This window comes from Manis pentadactyla, chromosome 4, assembly GCF_030020395.1.
Source record: "Manis pentadactyla isolate mManPen7 chromosome 4, mManPen7.hap1, whole genome shotgun sequence".
Taxonomy (NCBI): Eukaryota; Metazoa; Chordata; class Mammalia; order Pholidota; family Manidae; genus Manis; species Manis pentadactyla.
In genome coordinates this window covers 155,948,141-155,974,231 of record NC_080022.1, presented here as the reverse complement: position 1 = coordinate 155,974,231, position 26,091 = coordinate 155,948,141, and the positions used below count along the sequence as shown (strand labels likewise).

Here is a 26,091-nt window from a genome sequence, read left to right as displayed (position 1 = left end):
CTTCCACAGACGTGCTGAATGACCTGGGCCGGCTACTTCACTTCTCATCCGCTTCATCATCTGTCAGGCGGATGGGAGGGGATGCTCTGGCAACCTCACGGGGGTGAGTGAGGCTCTAAAGAGAAAAGGATGTGATGGGGCTTCACAAAGCAGAACACACACCCAACACATGTGAGAGACCACTGTCACTGTGGTGGGGCCCTGGTTAGAAGATCAGACTGCCATCTCTGGAGTTTCAGCAGGCTGAGGCTCCAGGAAAAGTGCCCCTCACCAGAAGGGTCTGAAATGCCCTTTCTTGCTCCAGCTCCTTGACATGATGTTGAGGGCAGATGCCGTCTAAGGGACAGGCTGGGCTGGGTGGTAAGGCAACATGTCTTCGGTGGTAGAGAATGCCCAGCCAGGTGCCATGACATGACTTCTTTGTGTGGGTGTGGCCGCATGCAGGGCAGTGTGGGCACTAATCAGGGCCCTGAAAACATACCCACTCAGCATGGCTATGAGGAGAAGATAAGGCTTGGAAACTCTCCCAAGGAACAGCTGCCTAGCAGCTGGCCTTCACCTGCCTGTCTGCTGAAGTCCGGCCTCAAAGCTCGGTAGACCCCACTGAGCTCCCAGATGGGGTCCTCCCAAGCTGCCCTCAGGGCTATGAGACAGCACAGGGGCCTGCAGACCACAGGAGAGACGCTGCTGGCCTGGCGGGCCAGAGCCACAGCTGGTTCTCATTCAACTGTCCAAACGTAATTAAATTCTCTATGATGGAGCAGAAGAGTTTGGTAAGATGTGGCTTTCCCCACTTTCCATCAATGGTAAGAAATCAGTCTCTCATACCACCAGCTGAGCCTCTCTCCTCCCTGCCCCTGGTCTGTCCTGTTCTGCTGAGGCCGAGGCCTGTGCGCTCTGCTTTCCAGAGCTGATGGGACTAGGCCAGCGTGGGACACATGGAGCGCCTCTCCCGCACTGTCCCTTTACCCACCAGAGAGGATCAGCAGCTGTGGCCAGAGCAGCAGGCCCTCTCCGGAGCAAGTTAGCGCACTGCGAGTTAGTTGGGCAGGGGCGGGAGGTGAGGGGCCCTGAGAGGGCCGCTGCTGTGCCCTGCTCTCCTCGGCGACACACCAGTGTCCTTCCACTGCTGAGAGGTGAGGTGTCTTACAATACCCTGCTGAGAGGTCCCCTCTTTGTAGTTCCTCACAATAGGAAGCACTTGAGAGTTACGAGTCTGGGGTGTCTGGCTGGGCCCTATGCTCCTCTGTGGAAATGGAGCTTCCCACAGCCAGGGCGGGGTGAGGCGGTCTCCCCCTGCGCCCCTTCATCTCTCACATGCAGGCTTGGGACTGCTGAAGAAGGCAGCCTGCCCCCGGGCCTCCCCCACACCTGAAGGAGGGGTGTCACGAGAAACGGAGGAATGGAGAAAAGGCTGAGAGCAGCATGTGAGCCTTCTCAAGGAACCCCTAGGACCTCCATGACTCACGGGACTGCTGGTCATTTCTGGCCTTGTCAAAGCTCTGAACAGGTTAACGGGTAATGGGGTCCAAAGTGCAACCTTCGGAGAGGCAGGGCGGCCTGCTCAACAGAAAGGAGGCCCAGTAACCCGAGGTTTCAGTGCCTTTCCTTGGCCTCCCAATCAGGACTTCCACGAATTCAAGCAGAATGTCCTGGAGAGGGTCTTTCTTTTTGAGTTTCCCTTCCCAACTGGGAAGCTTCAGTTTATGGCTCCTTTTTATGATGGATTTATGACATTCATGGTAATGGGGTCCATTCTACCTCCTCTATGCCTATTTTTCTCATCTTTGTGGTATAGGCTTTATGAGAGATTCTTAATTAAGTTGGGCAGGGTACTTTTCCTTTCAAAACAAACTGTCCTGTAAGTTAATGACTTATGGTGGGTGTGGACGCTACCCAGAGACAAATGGGAGGGAAAACCAGGGGATGGGAGTAGGGGAGAATCTTCTGGAACAGAGCTCTGTGGAGGTCCCTTTAAGACCAGGCCAGCTCCCACGCAGAGTCCCCTGTGCTGCTCACCAGCATCCCTACCGGAGAGCCAGGACCTCTTTCAGGCGGACATGGTGTTTCTGTGCCGAAGAATGCTCACCCTGCGGGTAGGCAACCCCCCACACAAGAGTTGGTGTGAATCAACCAATCCCAACACTGCTAATCTGGATCTAAATAGGAATCATTTTATGCATTTGTTTCTGTTTCCAAATTTTAAAGTTTAGTTTAATAATGGATTTAATTTAATTTCTTGACATCGGTGCCAAAGCAATGTGTCTGGAGCCTTTGTATCAGTGAAGAAGGTTTTAAGGAAATGAACCCAGTTCTTGGTCTAGTTGTCCTAGGCCAACCGGGCACAGAGGATGGCAGCAGGGCCAAGGGTCTCTGCTGCCCCCCTCAGGGTCCCCACTAGGTGCTCTTGAACCCATGCTCTGTGGCTGGGAGAGAAACCCAGGTCCCAGTTAATTGCTGTGGTGCCGCCTGTCCAGATCAAACAGCCAGGCGGAGGCCGGGTTTGCCTTTGTGCTCTGTTCACAGACTGGTTGCTGGTGCCGGGGCTCTATTCATTATTCAATCCAGCTAGCTCAGACGGGCTTTTCCATTTGCTCCTCCAGGAGGAATAACAAATCTAGAAATGCAATTCCACTTTGGTGTATTAAGATATTGATTTGCCTGTCGAGGACCAGTGCATTTGTTCTGTTCAGCCTCCTGTGGGTAGGAAGGGGTTAACCAAATGTTTATCACAAGGCTGGCTTCAGAGTTGAAAGTAATGTGATCAGTAATGAATTTTGTGTTACATTAGGTTGTATAAATGGACAGACAAGCGCAGACAACAAGTGGCCAGGAGTCGGGGCTAATCTAATGATGTAAAAATAGAGACAGCACCAATTATACTAGGGGCCAGCTCCAGGCTCCTGCAGGGACTGCAAATGAATAGGTACAAATCAAATTACTCACTAATAGACGCACTACAAGAGGGGCAGTCAATGGTAAATGCATTAGAGCCTAGTGACCTCTCTGCTCTGCACAGCAGAATCTGAAAATTTGACTTCCATCTTAAAAGTGGGGGGCAGGGAATGAGGTTCTCAAAGAAACTCTTGTTGGGTGAAGACCAGCAACTATTCCCCATCCCAAGCAAGTCTATTGCCAGAAGGTACCTCCTGTCTGAGCTGACCTCTTACCCTGAAGCCTGAGCAGCAGGGGGGTAAGGGGGGAACCTCTTGAGGGACAGAAAGAGCAGAGGGACAAAGCCTTGCACATAGGCCAAGACAGGAAGTTACATACCAACACACTTCACAGCCATGTGTCTCTCAGGGGTGATGTTTTTTACTGCTACATCAAGGGCTGTGTCTGTATTGAAAATAAAATACTTTAAAGAAGATCACGAAATGAACCTTTAAGAGAGCAGCAAGAGCTCAGATAAAAGGGAATAGGTATCAAAATCTGGTTTGACTACTGAGAGCTTTGTAGGGTGTGTTCACAGTCTGTTTCAAAGCATATCGGGTTTTAACATATTTCTCACTAGCCTGAACTGCTACCATTCTTCCTTCTACATCTCCTCCCCAGTCCTGCCTATGGAGTGCCTATATTCATGCCTGTTGCATGGGGCTGAGCACAGGAAAGGATGTGAAAGTAAGGCCAGCATCTTGGGTAGCCCCTCAGGTTTCCTTCCTCCTCTAGGATTCCATGGATGTAGAAACCAGGCTTGAAGTTCAAAGCTGCTTGGCAGTGTGGCTGGGCTGCTTAGAGAAGGATCATGGTGACATGCTCAAATGCAAGAACTATATATGCTTACAATCATCTCCCAGTGGCTTGGGGGTGAATAAAGTATGAAACCAAAGACACTCTAGGCCTTCCAAGGGCCCAGCCCATGACCAGATGGAAGCAGGACCCTGGTAGGCTTAGCCCACACTCCCCCAACCCACCCCTAAGGCCAGCACCAGTCACACACATCCAAGTGGAGATGGCACGCTGGGCCCGGCCAGCTGGAGCCTGGAGATGATGGGAACATGCCAGTAAAATGAGCACAGGGGGCACAGAATGGAAAAAGTCATCCTAAACAAATGAAGCAACTGGATGTTGATTCTCACCAAACTCAATTAAGCACACAGAGGGGTAGAATTGCAAGCTATCGAGCTACACGAAATAAAACATATGTGGGGGGAAAACTGGGGAGGTCTGTGAAGCCTGGTGCTGGGAGATTTTACCAGTGAATTAAAAAATGTCTTATGCAGTGGGCCTGCCTGGGGCAACGGTGGGGTTCAAAGAAAACTGGGCAGGAAGAAATCACCAAATGTCAGGGGTTAGACAGCTGATTCTGGTGTGGGTATTCAGAAATGCCTCCTCCTGTTAACTTCAATCAGATTGGCATGGCTTGGCATTCCTGGTACAGAGAGGCTCTGGGTTTCAACGGGTTAGAGAGTCATTTCCACTCTCCATTTCTGGGTGTATGTGTGTCTCTCCTCTGTTATCAGCTACTGAACCTAGAGGGGTGGTCCGTATACCTTGGACCATCTTCCGAGGGGCAGAGGCAGGAGAAGGAGGGAAAGATGGGTATTTAACCATCCAGGATTGTGTTCAACTTTGTTCAGATCTCACACCTCACAGAAAGGTCAATGATTAAAGGTGAATTCTCTGGCAAAGGAGGAAGAACAGAGAGAAATACTCCCTTCTGTTAACCATTTACCTATGTTAATGTTTCCAGGGGAGGGCCCTCGTCTTGGGATCCAACTGCCATTCCCTACCCTTTTGTCCAAGCCTGTCTAATCCCCACAGGAACTCCATGCTGGGGCAACACAGGGAAGGGGACTCTGAAGGTTCACCAGTGGGGTCACACTAGGGAGAAGGCTGGTAGTTAGAGGTAACAAAGGTGAGGCTTGGTCCAGGGAACCAGAATTGGGTTAATATGGACAGTGTGGCTGAGAGAAGGACTGAAGGGACCACCAGAGTGGGGCCTTTCCCCAGCACCATGTAGAAAAGAATCAGCCATTGCCAGTTAATGGAAAAATGCCACTTGTCCAGGGCCAAGCGGCCAGTGAGTAGGTGGTGCAGCAGCTCAGAGGAGAGAGAAAGAGCATTTGGCTGCAGGGCCAAGGACAGTGTCCCAGAGAAGCGCAGATCTGAGCTCAGTCTGGAAAGGTGACTGGGCAGAGGGGGAGGCAGGGCACATGCTGGGGATGACGGGACCGTTTTGACAGGTGAGTATGTTCTCATGAAGGTGGTGGTGCTGGTGAAATTCGAGAAACGGGTTGTCGTAGAAGGGATCAGGTTGGAAAGGAAGTGGGTACCCCCTCTTGTTTTGAAAAAAAAGGATGGGAGTAACTGTAATATCCCTCTGACCTGGTGACACTGATGGATCTTAAGAACTGGAGACTCTTCCTGGGTGTCTTATTTTAATCCCACATCTTTTAGATAACCTTACCTCAAATCTGTCATTTTCTCTCCCTCATAAATTGGAGAGAAAGGAACATCTACTTGGCAGTGTTGTGATGATCAGAGGACATGCGCGTGGCTGGCACAGAGTCTGAAGCACAGCAGTTATTTGGGAGGTGGCCACCGTCACTCCAGTGGAGAGGAGGAGGTGGGACGACATATGCAAAGTGCTCGGTGCAGCAGTGTGGGACCAGGCCATGAGAGGCCTGGGAGGCAAACGTTCACTACATTCACTGGTTCCCCTTGCTCATGGCTTTGGAGGAGAAAGTGAGCCGCAGAGGGGAAAGGAGCGTGCACAAAGCTTTCCCCATTTCTTAATGAGTTATTTCCAAATGTTGCCCAAAAGAAAAAATCAATCATGCTTCCTAATGACAGTAGCTGGGCGCTGGGGACTGAAAGGACTCTCAATTTGGCCTTTCCTACCTGTGGAAAGTAGCGAGGAGCAGGCGATCTGATGCTGAACTGAGACGCAGCAGCTCTCACAATGCCCCCCACTGCAGCCCCCTTTCCCGCCTCATGAGCAGCAGTGGCTCCCTTCCACCCTCAGCGATGGTGGCACCTGTTCTTGGGGAGTTCACATTTTTGTCTTTGCATCCTGGAAAGACCATGGCATGTGGGCAGGGGACCAATCTGGACTTCTGCTTGTCCAGCGTGGTCAGGTGGGCCAAAGTGGGCAGCTGGGGTTAGAAGCCAGAGAGGAGCCCACCCACTCGCATACTATTGGCTCCTCTAGGGCTGTAAGCTCTGCAGGCAACCATGCCTTACTTCTCCTTCCTCATAGTGCCCAACCTAGCGTGGAGAAACCAGTAGACTACAGAGGGCCTGACTGCCTGCTGTGGCCACAGAACGTGCGCGCCCACTGAGGGGGTCACTGAGAGAAGACCCTGGAAGCATTCTGTAAAGGCACTGTACAAGAGGGAAAATTCCAGGCCTGATTGGGTAAAGCAGAGGAAGGACTTAAGTGAGTGGCTAAGTTGCCTGGATGAATATGTTTGCCTGAGAGTAGGGATATCTAGAAGATAAGAGAATTAATTCACTGCCTGATGCCTGTAATTACTGTCACCTGATCATGTGGCACCTTGAGATGGGAGGGAGCTAATATGGCCCCTCCTGGAAATGCAGCCCTAGCACAGAAATGTTCCCAGCCCTCAGCAGTGGGGTGAGCGTGAGTGCCAAGGCACTGGAAGAGCTGATCCTAGACGCAGGACAGACGCCCAACACACTGCGTGGTTGGTTTTGGGGGTACACATCTGGTCAACTACAGTAACAATAGCTAACATTTATTGAGAGCTTGATTTCTATAGTCCTGAAATAAAGTATGTATTCGAATGCAAACACACACACACACACACACACACACACACACACACACACACACACACTGCTTTTAGTTTACCTTTTGCAAAGCCAGGCAATCATTAGGTATTTGTTCATTAACTCATTGAAACCATCCTGTGACCATTTAAAAACTGTGTATAATGTTCAAAATGTGCTTTTCATGTTAAGAAGGAAAAAAAGGCACAGTCCTCTCAATTAAGTAAAAGTAGTTTCTGACAGAAATCTTTGAAAGGGCTTTAGCTGAAAATAATCTTATTAGCCTTTTCTCCTGAGTAATTAATACATACAAACAGAAAAACTCAGAGGACTTGGAACAGAGCACTGGTCACCAAACTAGACTGCAATTCACTGATATATCGTGAATCAATGTAGTGGGTCATGACTGCATTTTAGAACGTGAAAACAAAAAAAGAAAGTACTAGAATGCAGTACTTATAATATTGTTTTGTGAAAGTTTTGTATATTTGGGCAAGGAAGTAAATATATTTCTGACAGAAGGTAAGAGGCAAAGATTGAGTCCACAGTGTGATCCACAAGAGCAGCTGCTTCTGGACTAGAACAGTCTGTTAAAGAGGCAGTAGACAGGAAAGATGACGGCTCTTTCCTACCTGTAGTGCTGTAATTATAAAGCAGAATGAAACAGTGTTCCCAGGACTGCAGAAAGCCACAGGCATGGGGAAGAGACAGTCCCTCTTGACCTTGAGAGGTGACTTAGTGAACTCTTAAGAGTCAACAGCAGCAAAAGGCAGCTGCCTGAACAGAGATGTGTCAAGAAAATTTTAAACCACTGATCAGGACCTGTGAAGTAGCTCCGGAGCTCTTGCTGTTAGATGTGGAACCAAGAAAGACAAGGTTTGGCAAAAGATTGAAAGAGTTAAAGTCTAAAGAGAAAATGTACTTAATATGTATCCAGAGATGTTCATTAAAATTTTTTTGTATTAGGTTATATCTTTACCTAGACAAAAATCAACTGGAATAAGTAAATGTTTTGCTTATTTGAAAAATTCTATTTTTCTAGAAAAGGCAATATTGAAAGGAATGTCTGCTAAGCAGGAATTACTCAAGTTGTTTTGAGGGGGGTGGTAGGGAGAGGAGAGGCTGTAGGAGACAGCATTCCAGGCAGAAGGAAAAGTACGTGCAGAGGCCTGGCAGGCAGAAAGCACGTGTGCCTAGGGACCCTCCGGGGAGTTCAGCTTGGCTGGAGTTTGCACAGAGAAGTGAGAGAGGAGTCGAGTGGGGGAAGTGGCTGGTCATGAAGGGTTTTATACATGGTGAGAGGGGGTGAACTGAGGTAAGGACAGGGCTGGGGGAGAGGAGTTCAGCTTTGGACATGTGGAAATGTCAGTAGGTGGCTGGATCAATGGTTCTGGAGATGAGGAAAGAAAGCCAAGTGGGAGATTGTTTGGAAACTGTTGGTTTAAGGATAGTAATTGAAGCCACAGAAGCTGAGTAGACTGTCCTGTACTGACTGAGAAAGGAGAACGAGGGCCAAGAGGGGGCCTTGAGAAGTACACGCTGGGCTGACAGAGAAGGAAAGCCAGGAAAGGGAGTGAGAAGTAGCCAGAGGCAGAAGGAAGAGCAAGTGTGCGTGGCTGAACAGGTGTCTCAGGAGAGCTACTCAAGCCCACGGAGCACGGTTCCCGGGGCCAGGGGGAGGCCAGGTGAACGTCCACTGGCAACTCTGGGGAGAGCAGCAGTGGTGGGCAGGCTGTGGGCAGGCGCCGTCCTCCTCCAGGACAGGAGGAGAGGGACAGGTTGCTGTGGGGATGACGAGGGTCTGGGGGCGTGAGGTCAAGAGATTTCTTCAGTGATGACCACCATTCTCTCTCTGAGAGTGAGAGACAAGACGGTGGGGCCCGAGGCTTCAGGAGAATGGGGAAGTCTGAGGCAGAACCCACAAAGGAGGCAAGACACTGACTTCAGGATGACAGACTGAGCACACACGCCATACTAAATAAATAACAAAAACAAAATAAAAACTCCTAGAAGAGCAGAGATCTGTGGAATCGCTAAGAGAGTGAAAACAGGCCAGAAGCCACAGCAGCAAGCAGGGCCTGTGGCAGGATGGCCACCATCTAGGTTGAATGTAGAATTCACTTGTATTGTAAATAATTCCTGTGTGCCTACTCTGTGCCAGACACTGTTCCAGGCACTGGTTTCTGCTACGAAAGATGACTGCAAACTGAGACTAGGGAGGCTGCTGGGAAAATACAGAAGGACTGCCTGGGCTTCCTGGAGAGGAGAGACCACAGATTTGTATAGGCACCAAACTGCACAATTTGTGAGTTTCCTTCAGCAGCCTAAGGGTAAGAGCAGAGTTGGACTGACCTCAGTTTGGAGCTGTGCTGAATGGGGGCAGTGGAGGAGTAACGGGGGCAAGGGGCACAATGCTACTGGTAGGAGGGCAGTTAAGCCAGTTACTTTAGAGCTGGACCTGCCCACCACACATGTGATCTAATCAGACAAATTGGTCAGCACCTGCCTCATAAGTTAGCTGTGTTTTAAAACAGACCTGTGCAAATGTACACGGAGTTCTTGCTAAGATGCAGGTACTGAGTCGGTAGGTAGCACTGGGTGGGGCCTGAGACTACATTTCTCATCGGCTCCCAGGTAGATGCTGTCATTGGTTTGCAGACCATTCTTTGTAGTCAGGTTTTAAAATACCTTGCTCTACTTTTGGGGAGAGCTGTTTTGCCTTATGGTACAGCTCACCAGCAGGGTGCTGGAACTAGCTGACTGTTACATTTTTCAGGAATTCTGCTAGCCAACCGACATCATGTTGACAGCTTGAAATGGGCCGTAATGGGAATTGGAATACTATAGAAATAACCAAATAATACCAATCAGGGCTTTCTGCTGCCCTTTGGGGAGCTGGCTGGTAAACACCAACCAGCCCACCACTAGCTAAACCTGTGTGATATGCAGGGCGCTCTGTAACGGGCTTCAGCATTGGGGGCCGTGGGAGGGCGCTCCATTCATGCCTTGATAATGAGGCCACCAGTACTGGCTGCTGTGCTAAACAAGTGCCTGCTGGAAGGCACTACAGGAGCTGGTAGTCTATGTTGCCTCAGTGGACCTAACAGAGGCAAACACTGGATGTCACCCCACTGGGGTGTCCTGTGAGCCACCTAGGGAAGCAGGGGATGGGAAAAGAGGGACTGTGAGGCTGCTCTGGGTAAAAGGTGACTTGCTGGACATCCTCAGCCATGCGGCACCATACTCCCCTGGCTATCCCCAGGCAGTGGGCTGACTCCAGTGTTGGTGTGTACAGCTGCCCTTCCAAGGCCTGAGCTGAACCACCAGGCTGATACTTTGTCTGAAAGGTGATTCTCAGCAATGGCAGAGGAAAACAGGTTAACTTCCAGAATATGTGTTTACTCGCTGGCCTTTAAAATGGAGGCAGTTTCAAAAAACAACAACATACATTTAATATAGTCAGAGAAAACCAAACGAGTCCTTTTGGTGATAGTTTGAGGAAGAAAATGAAATTCCTCTGCTCAAAAAGGGCGTCTCCTATTTTCTGACCTGTGGGTCATGTAGTTTTAATTTCCTCTCTTTTTTTAAATTTATTTATTTCATGAACCTGCTTAAGACCACAGAGACGCTCCTGAACCCCTCAGCTGCTGGTAGATGGATTGCTGCCAGTTTTGCTCAGGTTCCTCGCTGTCTAGGCCAGGGTGACGTTCCCCAGCTCTGACTGACGGCGGCTTCCTATTGGCTCACTGGAGGACGCTGAGGGGATCCAAGCGGCTTCTGAGGAGAAGCCAGAGCAGCTCTAGCCCCTGCAAGGGCGGCCTCTGGGCAGCGAGCCTGGTGACTCTGGGACCTGGTTTATGTGAGCTGGGCCTGGCCAGGGGCCCCAGAGATGCAGGGGAAAGGCTGTGCTGTGAGCAAGGTTCAAAAAGGGAAAAGCTTTCCTCCCTTTGGCCAGCTTCCAAGGAAAATGGGGTTAGAGCCCCTGGAAATGGCAGAGCTGCTCCTCCTCACCAGACCCAGATGGGAGAACAACGGCCTGGGGACCTACTATCCACGGGTGGGAGGGCTTTATGACAGGGTAGAGGGCTGGTGTGCACATGTCTGTGTGTGTGTGCACAAGGGAGGGACGCTGCTTGCTGCAGCTTCCAAGGTCCGAGTAGTCTTCCTGGCCAGGGTAGAAGGTGCCTGGTCCTCAGAGATGGCTATCTCCCAGGGCCGAATAAGGCGCTTTTCTCCCTCTCTTGCATCTATTCTGTTCTTTTGCCAATTATCGCACAAGCACTACAGGCAGACATGAAGCTAGTGCCGTGAAGACCGATGAGTACGATATGTCTCTATCATCTCAGTGTAGGAGCAGAGGAACTGAATGGGATGGGGAATAAGAGAGAAAAGCTCAACCGCTAAACCCAAGTATCTAACAGACTGGGAAGATCTGCAGGAAAGTGAGACTGTGTGATAAATCCAGGCATTTCAAGCCCTGCCCAAAATGCTTTGAATAATATTCTTGAGCAGACACAGGCAAGCAGGAGTGGGAAGGCTTGAAGCCAGGCTCTGCTCGCCCCAGGACAAAGGTCCCACTGACACTGGAAGGCCGGAAAGAGACCGGTTGGGGTGGTCTTTCTCAGGCATAAGAGCCAGGCTAGAGCAGTCACGAACAGCACAGGCATCTAGAAGGAAGAGGTGCTTTGGAGAAAAGGAGAGGTAGGCTGTACTGTAACTGTGTGGAGTTGGAAGAACTGTGGTCTTTCCTACATGCATGCTGTGTGTGTGCACATGCACGCATGCATATGTGTATACCTGCTTGCTAGAGTAGGGCTCACACATCATCCAAGGATGTCCTTGGCTGCTCTATGGATGGAGAAGCCACCCCAGGCCCCAGATGCTGGGCCAGCTCAGAAGCAAGAGTGCATGTGCAAAGGCAGCATAAGAAAACGCTGTCAGGGAGCTCAGACCAGCCCTGCCGACCTCATGCTTGCTCCCCCTTAGCCTGCCAGCCTATAAGCTGCAAGCATGACAGAAGGAGGTGTGTTCCCGTAGCACTCAGTGCCTAAGGGCTACAGAAAACCGAGGGACCCCAAGGCTGTCCTTTGCCCAGGGAAGGTGTCCCTCTGGGAGCCACGTATACATTATGAGAGTGCTTATTACAGCATTTTTGTATGCATTACCCCACTTAGGAGGGGTTCGGTCCACTGGGAACTCCCCTTTACATAGGGTTTCCCAATACCAGAGGCTTCCAAACTGGCTGGCAGTCAGAGTGCTACCTGAAGGAACAAATAACTACCACAAACATACACCCATCTCCTGTCAGAGAAGCTCCACACCCGCTGGTGCCAGGCATGACCAAGTCAGGCTACAGGTGTGATTCACCTTTACCTGTTCCAGGTCCCACAACGTCCCGGCTCGGCGACTCGGCCATGGCATCGGCGAGCCGCTCCCGCAGGCCCTCCTCCGTGTGCTCCATGGAGGACATGTGCCGCAGCCCGAAGCCCTCTGGCCAGCTCCCGCACACCTCCAGAAGGGTCACGCTCCGGTCGAAGGCACCTGCAGCACACAGGGGACATCTGACATTGAGAGTGTGGCCGCAGCCAGCAGGCGGTTCCCTCTGTCTACACCACTGCTTCCCCCACACCTGGGCTCCCTTTAGCTCTTCCACAGGACGGATGCAGGCGGGGACACCACAGATCATATATGTGCAGGGCAGAATGAAACACCTCGTGCCACTGGATCAGAGCGCAGACCTCCAGAAAATGACTCCATGCCATCGGGCTAGTGGTTTGCGAACTGCTTCCTGAGGGGCTGCAGGGTTCCTCCGGAGTCTCCCGGGGCTGCTGAGGAACTAGATCAAGGGTAGGAAGCCACCCCCATGTTCACCCAAAACACCTCTACAATAGGACTTCACCTAAAAACTCATTTCAAAAAAGGGCAACATAGCTTAAAATGTTTAAGAAGTTTTCTAAACCACTTTATCCTACAACCTATACCAAACCTTTACATTTGAAGCCCAGAGAAGTTATGGCCCAACACCCAACAGCAAGTTTGTGGCAGACTTGGTTCAAGCTTCAGACCTTCTGATTTCTCAGCGTAGAACTCACTTTACTGCATACCGGCTCCCAGCTGCCCAGGGGCATGTGCACAGCTGGGGCACCATTTTGGGGATGCCAGCAACAGAGGTGGCGGCGAAAGCATCTTCAGCAAAGATCCTTCCTTAATCTGAAGCTGTTCCCCAGTTCCAAAAAGTACATGGTGCTCTGCTGAATGCCAAGATTAGATTTTACATGCAAGATCACTTCAAAGTCTAAATTTAAATTACTCTACTTTATTATACAGCAAGTCTTCTGTGAAAGCTTATTTCATCCACTCTCTCTTGGAAGGAGATTATAGTCATGCTCTTTAAGCACATACCATTTCCCCAGTGATTAGGTAACTGAATCCACTGCATTTATTGGGCTTGGTTCCTGCCAGCACCAGGAAGATGGGGAAAAAATGCAAATGCCAACATTTCCCAAAGTTAAAAGTACATGCAACACACACTCTTTATCAGGCCTCGCTTCTCTTCTTTGATCAGCCGTCAGAAACTATCTTCCCGAGGCAGCGGGGACTGGGCAGTGTCAGCACACACCGTCTGCCAATGACAGGTGGTAATAGAGAGGGTGCGAGCCCCAGCCCCGGCAGGCGGCCCTGCCTCTGATAACGGCCAAGGCTCGGAGGTGATAACCGTTAGTAAACACTCTGGCAGCCGCTGACTCCATACATCAGCAAAGAGGGCCGGATAATCCTGTGCTCTCCTGGCCAGACGAAGGCCCTTGGCCAGGCCATGGGGATTTATACGTGTGGCAAGGGTCACTACTGGCTCCTGAATGTCATCAGCCAAGCTTGGCTTTGATTTATCTCTTGCCTCATGGTAGGTTAGATTCTTGGTGCTGGGAGAACAGGCAGCTCGCTCTAGAGATGCCTCTCCTCAAGGAGAGGCCACCTTGGGAGTGGGTGGCCGGGGACCAGCATGCTGGGCAGGACTCAGGAGTGGGGAGCTGCCCTATACCAGCTTCTGTCTCTGTCAGGCAGGGTCAGGGTGTGGGTCCAGGGAGGCAGGCACTGGGCAGTGGGGGTGGGTGCCCTGTCGGCCTTTCAAGGGCCTGAACTGTGCTAGCCATGCCCCGGCAGTGCCAAGGCCCGAGCTAACACTCAAGCAACTGAAGGTGCCCAGTCCCTAGGGACACACCGGGGTGGATGACATAAGCTAAACTTTTGCTTCCACTACCAACTCCCTAAGTGATGTTGGACAAGTCCTTCTATCTCCTTTTTCCATCTCCGAGGTGGAACCAGTGACTCTTCGCCCCGTCCCAGAGGAGTGAAGGGCTAAGCAAGACTCCCGCTAGCAGTCTGTGCTGCCTCACTCTGAGTGGATCAGACCGAGACCCTCTCTGGAGGGTCTGCCTGGGACAGCTGTGCTGAGTGATTTCCCGAAAGGGGAATTAACAATAAAACGTGGGCACTCTCCCTCCCTGGACAAGCAGGGCTGGGCGGCAGCCTTCTTACAGGCAGGAGTGTCTCAGAGCCTGAGGAAGGGCAGGGTGTCCGCCCCCAGGAAGGTGCTCAGTCAGGGTTTGTGTGTCCTGTGCTTAGAGGTCAGGACAGTTAAGCTGATAGCAAGGGCCAAGAGGACTATCAGACGCCACACCAGGAAGACAGGAAAACAATCCAGAGAAAGAGGCTAGAGCAAGGAGGCATCAGGTAGGAGGTGGGCCTGGTCCATGGCAGATGGTAAGAACTAGAGAAGCATGGAGTATTCTCTATTATTCTCTATGGCCAAAGCCAGAGTATGCAGGAGAGAAGAAGCATGGGCAAGTGGAGAGTGGAAGGAGACCTGGACTTAACTACAGGCTCTGACACACAGTAGGCGCATGGTTCCAGGAAAGCTCTTCACCTTCCTGAGCCTCTGATTCCTCATCCATAAAAATGAAAAAAACAGTATAAGCCTATAGAGCTGTTGTGGGGATTGTACAGATAAGTGTAAAAGCACCTGTCACATAGTAAGTGCTCTGCACATAAATATGCTGGTAATTACTAATATGCAAAACTTTATGCCACAGGAAACATCGTCATACATTTTGACTGTCATGATGCTCCCGAGAGGTAGGGCAGGCACTCGATTCCTGGGAGGTTAAATGGCAGGCTCAGAGTCTCTAAGTGACAGCTCTGGAGCACAGGCTCCTAATTCTTAGCTTGGAGCTCATTCCATCAGCTCGCATGCTGCTTCTCTTAGCTGTAGGGGAGAAATGTTACATGGAGACATCACCTCTATTTTTCCTAACTTGTTCTGAGAACTCCTGTCACCTTCAACCAATGCTTTAAAAAACTTTCCCACTCCCAACCGGCCCAAGTCCGTCAGACTATCACGGTCATGCTGATGAGTCATCCTTGTCTACTGGATGGCACACAGGAGAAAAAAAAATGAAAGGAGACCTACTCTGTTCTGTCTCGGCATAGGCGCTTCTAGGAAGTTGTGGGTAGGAGGTTGGGGATATAAGAAATGCTCAGCAAAGGAGCACTGGGTCATTTCTACAGTCCTGAGGAGTCACAGACAGGTTACACTTAGTGGTCCTGCTTATCGTGCTAACAGGGGTCCCAGCAGAGGCTCTGCGATGCTCCTGCCTTGTCCCTTCCTTCCACCCCTGCCGGTCAGATGAGGAGAGCAAAGGAGCTCACGGAGTCTCCCAGGCCTGGAGGGAAGCAAGGGCTGCAGGTGAGTATGTCAGCAGGGCCGGGGTTAACAGGCCAAGCCCTTGGAGGGTGAGGTCACCTCTGCTCGTAGGCAAGTGCACATTTTGTCAGCATTGTCGGCACAGCTATTACTCATCTGGCCAGAGCAGAGACACTCCATCAGATGGGCTGGCCCTCGGAGTCCCATTACGGGAGGAGAAGGAGTCCATTTCAAGGGGGAGAAGACACTTAGTGCAGGCTGCTTGCAAAGCACAAAATGTAAGTACTTAGCAACAAAGATCTTTTGCTGAAGCAATGCTCTGCTGTTTACAAAGCCCTTTCACATTATTTCAGTTAACTCACACATTCATCAAATATTTATTAGTGTCCACTATGGTATCAGTCAAGCACTGTACTGAGGTATGGGGATACAAAGTGAACCCCCTCAAAACCCCAAATCCCTCCACAAACAACAAGAAACCATGGTCTTTCACAAAGCTCTGGGAAGCAGCAGTCATCAGCCTTTTGCAGATCTACATTCTACTGACGCTGAGGGAAATGAGGTGACTAAGGTCACTGGTTCGAAGGGTTACTGTCTCCCTGTGATGCTTCCTGACGCCTTCCTTCAGGGCTGCTCCCACCCTGCTGTTCTCTGAGTCCCACTTTCTGAGACGGAGTTCAAGTCTTCCCACTCACTGAAACCTTGAGTGCCTACCCATGCACTCCCCCATAAAGTCTGACTGTGTGAGAGGTTCTTTACTTTTTGGGGTGATGCTGATGAAAGCTATGACTTATCCCCCAAAACGTGTGTCTGCATACCTAAAATCACATAAGCAATTTCCTGAAACGGTGTGAAGCAACTATGGTTGTGGGTGCCTCTGAAGCCCATCCTTAGACCCCAGGATGGGGTTAGGTCAGGTGCATGGCATTATTCCCATACTGCCCTATGATTATTCTTCTCAAGTTCAGCTCTCTAACCTAGTTCAAAAGTTCCCTGAGGATATGGATTCCTCCACAATCCAGAAGTCCATAATAAGTGCATGGCTCTGTGCACTGCGCTTGCTCAAAACGTGTTTATTTATTGACCGATTATGACCATCTGAGAAATTTGCATCACTTTGGACTCAATACCCTTTTGTGCAGTGTCCCAGAGCCTAAACATCTAGGGCCAGGATTGGGAGGAATAAGATGGAGGTAAGCAGACAAGGGAGCTAAAATTAAATAAGAGAAGGGAAGAAGACTGTAAATGTGCAGAAAACAATGTCACTGTGTCACTTCACTGCCTTCTGTGCCCTTACTTTGGATTTGAGATTCTGGGAATTGGAAGAACCAAAGCAATCTGCCTTGGATGGCACAGAGAGCCAGTCTCCTACAGGTGAGCTTCCTCAGTCCTGCTTCCCAGCTTGGCATCCTGCATATACACTCTTTCCCCAGAGGAGAAATGGGTCAGATTCCTGGGTTTCACAAACCCATTAAAGGCATGCTGTGACAGCTGGCAAGCTGGCAGCTCCCAGAGAGGCTAGGCGAACACGTGCTCTGTCTTTTGTATACTGCTGTTGACGGGCGAGGAAGCGCAGGGGGTGGATGTGACGCTGGCAAGGTGGGATGTTCCTCTGCGCTGATAGTGTCTAATCACACCCTTGCTATTTAGGAGGCTGTGGCACAGTCTCCCCTTCGCATCAATTAGTCTAGCACAGGGTCGGGCTTCGACAAGAGCCTGTTGATCAGATTTCAAGCCACCAGGGAGGCCAAGTGCCAAGAACAAAACTTGTCATTAAACAATGTTCTTTAGGACACAAGCCCTCCTGGGTGAGAGCTCATGATAATAATGACAGCTAAGAAATGATCCCAGGCATGAAATAAAGCAAGCACTGGAGAGCCTGCTTGCCTGCTTTACAAACAGGCTTGCCAAGCTGAGCTCAAGACTGTGCTGCGGGGTGGAGCCCCTCTCCCTACACTCGAGTTGGTTCACAGAAGCCCAGGCTGGGGACACTAGCTTTTCTCAGCTCCTGGATGTGGCCATGGGCATACTTCATGATGTCAACATGCTCTGTGTCAGGACTAATGGAGACTGGTTCACTGTGGGAGGGTGAGAGAATAGGAGGACCCCATCTGTTCTTCTCAATCCTCCAGAGCAGTTCCCAAGATAACCATAATCCCATATCTACAACTGCGTTACAGAGCAAAGGGGCCTGGACCCCAGCAACCTCTCACGACTCAGACTACCTGACACTCCCCACACTTGTGACAGTGTACCATGTTTGTCCCATATTCATCCATCTGGCGGTGGGGTTTGGATTTGGGGGTAGGTCATTTTTAAGGATTTACTACCCCAGTTCAGAAGTGAACTGAGCAAGAGGAAGGAAAGGTACCAGCAAAGAAATGCCTTAGCTTGTGTTGGTGAGCCCAGATATGCTGCCAGGCCAGCAGCAGTGCAATGCACACCTGTTCGCACAGGTCTGCAGGGCCACTGGTGGGCAGGGACTGTTCACTGCTCATCAGAGGCCCATTAGCAGACTGCTGTGTGTGGCCAACATATCAAAGGGGCCTCAGCCAGGGAAGAGGAGTTCAACAGTAATTGAGACACCAAGAATTTCTTTGCAGTGCAACATAGAGTAGTTGTTTTAACCACAACTTTCACAATTGCAAAATAGGATCACAACTCATACTTTAAAGGTTAGTATATATAGATTACAAATCAAGACATCTGGGTTATAACTGGAATTCTCCCATTAACTTTTCTGGTTACTCTAGGTCTTAATTCCCCACTTTCCACATGGAGAAAAACTGAGTAACTCCTATGAGGGGCTCATTACACTGGCACTGACAGTTCCCAGTGTAACTACTAATAAGACACTAACAGGGTAATGGTGCAGTGATGTATCCTAGGGTAAAAGGTACCAGATTTCATTGCTATGAGCCAGAGGCATAATCAAGCATTTACACCATAACAGAGTCTTATCTTTTCTTACAACATGGCAAGCAGAAGATCTGGGTTTAAAGCTAGTTATTTTCTCACTGTAGGACCTTGGGAAAGTCATTTAGCTTCTCTGGACCCTGGTTTCCTTACCTACTGCTGAAGGGTGAATTGGGTTCCCCCAAAAGATATGTCCACCTCAGAATGTGACATTATTTGGAAATAGTGTCTTTGAGATGTAATTAAGGATCTCAGGAGAACATCTTAGATTTAGGGTGAGTCCTAAATCCAATGACTGGTATCCCTGTAAGAGAAAGGGGAGGGGGGTCCCAGACTCAGAGGGAAGAAGGCCCTGTGGAGACAGGGGCAGACGCTGGGCTCATGCCAGGAGAAGACAGGGAGCACCAGGAGCTGCCAGCAGCTGGGGGGCGTGAGGCAGGATTCCCTCCCAGACCCCCCGGAGGGAGTGTGGCCCTGCTGACACCTTGACTTTGAACTTCTGGCCTCCAGAAATATGAGAGAATACATTCCTGTTGTTTTGAATCACCAAGTTTGTGGTAATCTGGTATAGCATCCTTAGGAATATAATACACCTATAAAACAGGGAAACGAATATTTGCCTTCCAGGCTGTCGTGAGCATCCGACCAGACAGTACATGAAAGATGGCTTTGTAAAACTGCACAGGGCCACTCAAACACAGAGCCCTGGGGCTCTGTGAGCAGCTCCTCTTGGGGGATTCTGGGACAGGGGTAGAAAGTGGAGCAAGTGGCTGGGACACCTCTAGGCCAGCAGACAAGCAGTGAGATGAGTGATGCTGGGAGGGGAACAGTCACATCAGCTCTCAGGCTGGGCAACCCCATTATTAAAGCTGAGGGGTGCTGTGTGGTTTCATAGCAACTCCCTTTTAGTGGGGAGTCATGGCATCTAAGTGGGGATGTGTCCCCTGCTTCTCTGAGGATGCCTGTAGTGGGCACAGGAGAGCAGGGAAAGGGGTCTCTTAGCTCTGCGGTTAGGTCCTTACATCCCCATGAATTCCCCATATCTGAGGTTGGGATAGGGTGTTTCAGCTCCCTGCATTCTTTAATACACAGACAGAAGCACAGTCAACATGGGTAAGGATGCAGGAGACAGACTGTTACTGGTGGGAATGTTACTGGTATGAGCTTATCTGTAAGGCAATTTGGCAATGTGCAGTAAGAACCTTGTAAAAGCATGCCCTGCTCCCCACCTAGGGATGCTCACCCTTTCAGAAATCCAGCCCAATACGCCACCAAGCCTTCATGCATAAAGATAATCAACGGTCACTTTAACATAGCCTTGCAAGGGGGTATTTGTTAAGCAAATTAGATTTCCTTCTTATAGGAGACTATTAGGTAATCAGGGAAAATGATGTTTAACCAAGGGAAATTCAAGATATAATGTTAAATTAAAAAAGCTAAGTAATACTGAGCAATGTAAAGGAAGCACAGAAGAACATTTTAAATGGTTTGTGAAAAAAGGTTAATAGATTGCCTCTGTGTTGTTGGGTTATTGGGGTTCTTTTGTTACTTTCTGCGTTCTTATATGTTTCCTGTAACTTTTATAATCAGTAGAAAACAAACAAACATAACACTGAGAAAAAGCTGAGAGAGAGAGAAAATGCCCTGTAAGAGAAGCACTTGTGCTGGGACCTAGACAGCAGGCCTGTGAGGGGCACTCGGGGGGAAGGGCCTGACTGCTGAGGTGCTTCCCCTGTTGAGCCCTGTGCTCAGCCTTGATTTGGCTGCAGCTCCACAGCACATATCTGACTCTTCTCCCAGAGGCCATGGCTGGCTGCACGCAATGTTGACTATGCCTGTGTACATCTGACATAGTTCTTTTTAATTTATATCAGGAATGTGCACCAACTTGCATGTGAAAAATTGCAGAAACAGTTCCACCTCTGTACAAATTTCATACATCAGATCAGAAAGGACCAGAAGACCAGATCTGGAAGGACTTGATTTAAAAATCAAGTCCCTTTACCTGTCACCTTTGTCCCTGCCCTGCCCGCCTCCCGACCTCTACTGTCTTTTGGTTAAGGACACAGCTTCCTAGGAGGCAGCCTTTTGTGACTGCCAAGGAATGTCTCAGCCCCTCACACATCATTAGGAGGTCCCGGAGCTGGGCTCCTGCCTTTGGCCTGGGAGCCCAAGACATCAGCCATCACTGGGGTCCCAGTAGGAATTGCAATGGGCTCCACACCCAGCAGACCTGGAGACGCCTCACACAGGAGCGGTTTCCAAGTCAGGCTGCCCCTGGCCTTTCTCAGAAGACAGGATCCCAGAGACCCTTTCCTCCTGTGCTTTAAAAAATCTGACCCAATCAAGATTGCTACTACCCCTCCCAGTGGGGAGAGAAGAATCATTTTGCAGCTTAGGCTGCAATGAAAATATTCCCTTTAGGATGCTCTGGCCTGCTTCTGAGGGTACAGAGACAATTTATACCCTGTTATAGGATTCCTATGGTAAGGCTCACAGTAAGACAAGACTGCAAGACAAACTATATCCTTGGAAACTTAACATCTCCTTGAATGGAAAAGCTTCATAGCACGGTATCTCTCAAGACAAGTAAGCAAACGAACTGGGTTTTCTGGGACAGTCCCAACCCCAAATAATTTGTTCTGTGATCAGACCACATATCTGGAGAGGCAGGAGAACTGACTTTGTTGTCTGTTTTGTGCCAGGCATGCCATTTCACAGGCATTACCTCCCTGAAATGACCCCCAGAAGCCTATGACATTGATGCTAATATTCCCGTTCCACAGATCAAGAAACTGAGGCAGAGAGAAGTAAAATTTTTGTTCAAATGACAATATCAAGGGTACATCTTATCCTAGGTTCATCTGGCTCCAAAGCCTATGGTTTCCCCACTAAAACTCAGGCATGAATTTTAATTTTCAAAATATGGCTGCAGTATCAGCAAGGAGGTTTTCAGCTTAGTACACCCATCCCCAAATTTAAATGGTTCTTATAGCTAGGCAGTAGCTGGGTGGAGAGAACCATCAGCCCAAATCCTGGGTTTGTCTTAAGATTTCAGTGCCCCACAAATAAGCCAGATTTGAGGCTCTCCACTGAGAACTCTGAAGTCCAAAACCTGGGTCTCAGAAGTCCTCTATTTTTCTTAATTAAAGAAGATGCTTCAAAACCATCAGATTTATCATAAATGGATTTCAGATGTGAGACTCAGTGACACGCAGACATGCATGGCTGGCCCTTTTGGGTTATATCTGGTGCTTCCTGATGATCTGCATTTCCTCAGACGAGACCTCTCTGCTCCTTGGGCTGGCGGAGATGTCTGGGGACCTGGCTTTGCAGGCCTAGGCCCCTGCTGGCCTCAGGGGAGGGTGGGCAAAGGGACTCCTACTGCCATGTGCTCCTCTAAGGCCCTGGGGCAGGAGCTGAGGCGAAGGAAGGGAGGGCCACCCTGCTCTGAAAGAGGGTCCTGGGAGTGCCTGCAGGCCCTGGAGTTGACTGCTTTGACACCCTGCCTATTTTTGGGTCTGTTATTTTGGTAGTCACCTAACCAGGCGGGCTTTAAAATGGTGCTCCCAGCGTGGGCAGTGGGCATTTCCATTTTTAGTGTGTGGTCAGCTTTCTACCTCTCTGCCATCAAAACCCATCAGCTCTCACTCAAAGGCGCAAACCTAAACCACAGTCTTACCCGCAGGGGTTCTGGGATGGAGAGCAGGCCTGGCCTGCCTCTATGACACGGGGTATATTATATAACAGGATCCCTACTTTCCAGGCCCTCTCAACAAAGCTGTTCAGTAAAGACTTGGCCTCAGGGCCTGAGAAGAGCAAGATGATTAACAGCACTGTTTGGACAACGGGGACACCCGCTGGAGCTGGGGTGGACGGGGATGGTTCCCTTCAGCGTGGAGGTCTGTGGGGGGCGGAGGACATCCCACCCTGGGGGGTGGTCGGAACGCAGGCACAGAAGCAGGGATGTTCCTCACGTAGGGGCAGTGAGCAGAGTCCACTGGAGCGGGAGGTGTCTCAGGAGGAATAATACCTCAGCTGGTTTCACAGAACCAGTGCATACTTTGCCTTATTTATTTCATGTTGATTGTGGGATCACAATCACAGCAATTTTTAACATAGGCAGGACAGACCCTGCTGACTCCATTTTACAGATGAGGAAACTGAGGCTGGGAGCAGTGGTGATAATAACTTGCCTCAGTCACCTTAGTTTTATGCCTCACAGGGAAGTTGTGGAACCATCTGGAGGGTCCACGGTGAGCAGGCTAACACACTACAGAAATCCCATCACGGCTGCCTGAGGTGGGTGCAGAACTGGGTCTCACGGTGGCCTGCTGACTCACCCTGCTGAAAACCAGCGCCTGCCCCGCCCTTGTGCCTCAGTGACATCCTTGGCTTTTGACATCTGGCTTGTAGCCCCTTGGGGTCAGGATGGGGCTCAGCTTGGTATCACTTAAATTTATCACACAAGGTGTGCTCAGGGTTTGCTCCACGCCTGAAACAGTGTGGTGCCAGGGAACTGTCATTTCCTGCCGCGACATGTCCGAGTTATTTGCTCGGCCTTGGCTGGTCATACTGACTCAGCCGCCCAGGCGTGGAGACCAGGGAGGATGTAGAGAAAAGTTGAGAAGCTGCAGGAACACACCAGCGGAGCTATGAGGCATGGAAACCTTACCAATGAAAATAACCCCTTACACTGCACACACTGCTTTAGCCTTTATAAGGCCCTCCTAATCCTCACAACACCCCTAGGGCATAGGCGTAGCAACTATCACTGGTCCCATTTCACAGGGAGAAAGTCAGTGCAGGGAGCGAGGTGGGCAGCAGCCCATAGTATCCAATCCTGTGCCCCACACCTTGGCTGCTCCAAGTGTGGGCCTCCAGCAGCTGCCACACTTGGAGCCCTGTTAAAAGTGCAGCCTCTCAGGCCCTGCCCCAGCCTTGTAAGTCAGAATCTGCACTTAAATCAGGTCCCCGGGGGGCTGTGTACACACTCAGGTGGGGAGTGCTGCTTACACTCCACACTTCCTCACTGAGTCCTGTCCCCCAGAGCATTTTCAGCTGTCAATCTCTTAGAGTCTATCTGGTTCTATCTAGTCATTTAAAGACAAGAAAATTGAGGCCCAGGGAGACCGGGACCCGCCTGTGACAGAGGCAGAAGTGAGAGAACCCTGGACTAGCCAATCAGTCCTGGGTCCATGACAGCAGTGACTGCCAACTCCTGTCTGCTTTTCTCTTCCTCCCGCCTCCCTTCAACCCTCAAACCACCCTCACCTGCCAGTCCCTTGGCCTCTTGCCCTCAGTTCCAGCCTTGTGTTAACAGGAGTGCTAGGGCCTAGAGTTAATACTCTATTAAAGCAACAGAGAAGTTCATACCTCCTGCTACCAGTCTAGGAGCCGAGCAGGGGTGCGGAGCACCCAGAGGCCCCCTCACCCAGCGGGGGAGCAGGGGAGTTCAGAGGGCAGCCAACACTTGGGTTGCTTCTGCCCTTTCCCCTCTGGCCCTACTGTCTTTAGGATAAAGAGAGCTAAGGAATTCTGCATGCCTGATGGGGAGACTCTGCAAGGCCTTGTAAAATACCCACTTCATTAGCAAGTGTGAAAAATGTCCAAATAACTGTTAATCTGGTTATGACTTCCCCTCCACTCACTGGTCTGTGTGCCAACTTTGGCGCCTGTGGGGAAAGCGATTCCCAGGCCACGGCTGGAGCTTGGGGCCAGGAATCCCCCTCCTTTCCCCACACTTCTACTCCATTGAGGCCAATCAGGATGTTATTCATTTCCCTAGCCAAGAAGCAAGTTCAAGAGGGCCAGTAGAGCCTTCTCTACTCTGTCCCTGGACAAGAAGTGCCAATTCCTCCTGGGAGGAGGAAGCAATATATTTTGTTTCTGCTCCACGCAGGCAAGGAGCAGCCCAGAGTGAGTGTGTTTGTGGGTGCAGAAGCCTATTTTTGTATCTTGGACCTAGGGTTCATAATGGATTAGAGGAAGATCAGAGTCATCCACAAGGAGAGAAAAAAAAGGCCAAGGAGCCTCCTGGGGCCGGGCCTGGAGACCTCGTATTACTGTGTCTGAGAGACACAGACGTGTCACCCAGCCTTGCATTAGGGCTAACAGCTGAACGAAAGATTAATTTCTCATTGTGCCTCATCTGAGTTCTAGAAATGCCTTCAGGGTTGAAAAGCTACTAGAATAGCTTTTTCATATCCCTCAGACTGTAAATAAATAAATAAAACCAAGCTGTACTTGTTGTAGAAACACCTACCAACCAGTTCAATGAACAACCAGCTCAAATTTACCAAAACTCTCCCGGGCAAGTCATTAGCTCTTTCTGGTCCCTCCCTTAAAACAAGGAGCTGGATATGAGCTCTATAATCTTCTCACGGAGGCAGTGACTTTCCAGCTCTCAAGATCCAATGTGGGTGGTGGAACCCCATTTACTGGGTGAACCATCCCTTCTCCTTCTGCCCCCCATCCACGGGGTCTACCTCAAGGCCCAGCAGCAGTTGCTTGTACCCTTTGAATCTCGCCGAAATCTCTTCTCTTCATTTAGCACCTTCTTATATCTTATTTTTAAAACATTGTGAGATGGGGTGGGGACGCAGATCCTCTGGACAGATGAGGTGGTTGGTTATAAGGTCACTGAGCTCTCTGTTGGTAGAAAGAGCATTCAGTTAAGAGTGGGAAACTAATGCTGGTTCTGGCTCTGCTATGTTCCAGCTGTGTGACAGTGTGCTAAGTCACTAACGCCTTGACGCCGCAGTGTTCTCCACTGCAAAAGAGGAACAGTAATGCTAGTTATTCCTAATTCTCAAAATTATGCTGATTCAAATGACAACGTATGTGATAGAATCTTCAACTGTAATGTGTAATCTCTATGTAAAGTACTGATTTCGCTCTTGGAAGCCAGATGGCCTTATGTTGGTGATTTTAACACTTCCTTCTAGATCTTCTGAGACTTAAGCGTGACGTCCAAGCTGTTTGGCTTCTGGAGGTGTGGGAATGCCCACACAGCTCAGCACACTGCTCATTTCGAAACCAGGAAGTGAAGGCACCAACAATGGCTTCAACACTGTGGAAGATACTCAATGGTTGCCCTCCAGGATCACCCTGAAGTCATTCTGATGCACCAAAGGTATCCAAGAATCAAAGCCTACAGCATGGACCTTGCCACATAACAGGTGCCAAGGAAGTGTTTATTAAATTAATGGATTAAAGAACAAACCTTCACGACATTTTGATCTCAAGTTGTATCATGGGTCTGAAGGGGAACTAAAGGACTTGTCAACCATCCTCCTGCCTCCAGGCAGCACTGCCCTTAAACGTCTCATTCTAAAATAACTCTGAAAAGGATGGTCCCTCTGCTCCTTAGAGGCACAGTTGTGAGTATTCTACTCAGCAGGTACTTCTCCCTGCAATATTAATATAAGTATGATTAATATCTCTACCTGTCCTGGAAAGATAATGTCCCAAGGCCAACTGTTTATTTCTACTATTCATTAATGATAATGTTTGAATTTTAAGGATTTGCAATTTCACACAAGGGGCACCACAGGCCCTCTGAACCACTTTTTTTGCCTAATAAATATACTGTTAGTAGAGACAAAGGCCTCATTCACAAAATTGACCCTGAGAATGGAGTATTAAACATACTTCATGAATTTCACTACTAGGGAAAGTGAGCAGTGCTAGGTCTTAAACATATAAACAAGTAGAGCCAGTTCCTGCCATGGCAAAAC

The 26,091-nt window shown here is 49.7% G+C and overlaps 1 protein-coding gene across 1 annotated transcript in view; it reads right to left on the bottom strand.

Moving 5' to 3' along the window:
• BCAS3 (BCAS3 microtubule associated cell migration factor) overlaps positions 1-26,091 on the bottom strand; it is a 623,923-nt gene that overhangs the window by 9,502 nt on the left and 588,330 nt on the right. Inside the window, exons 25-26 of the mRNA XM_057499516.1 lie at positions 12,109-12,276; positions 3,274-3,339 (exon numbers count right to left, since the gene is read on the bottom strand). Coding sequence (XP_057355499.1) covers positions 3,274-3,339; positions 12,109-12,276 — 234 coding nt within the window. The remainder of the gene's footprint in view (positions 1-3,273; positions 3,340-12,108; positions 12,277-26,091) is intronic.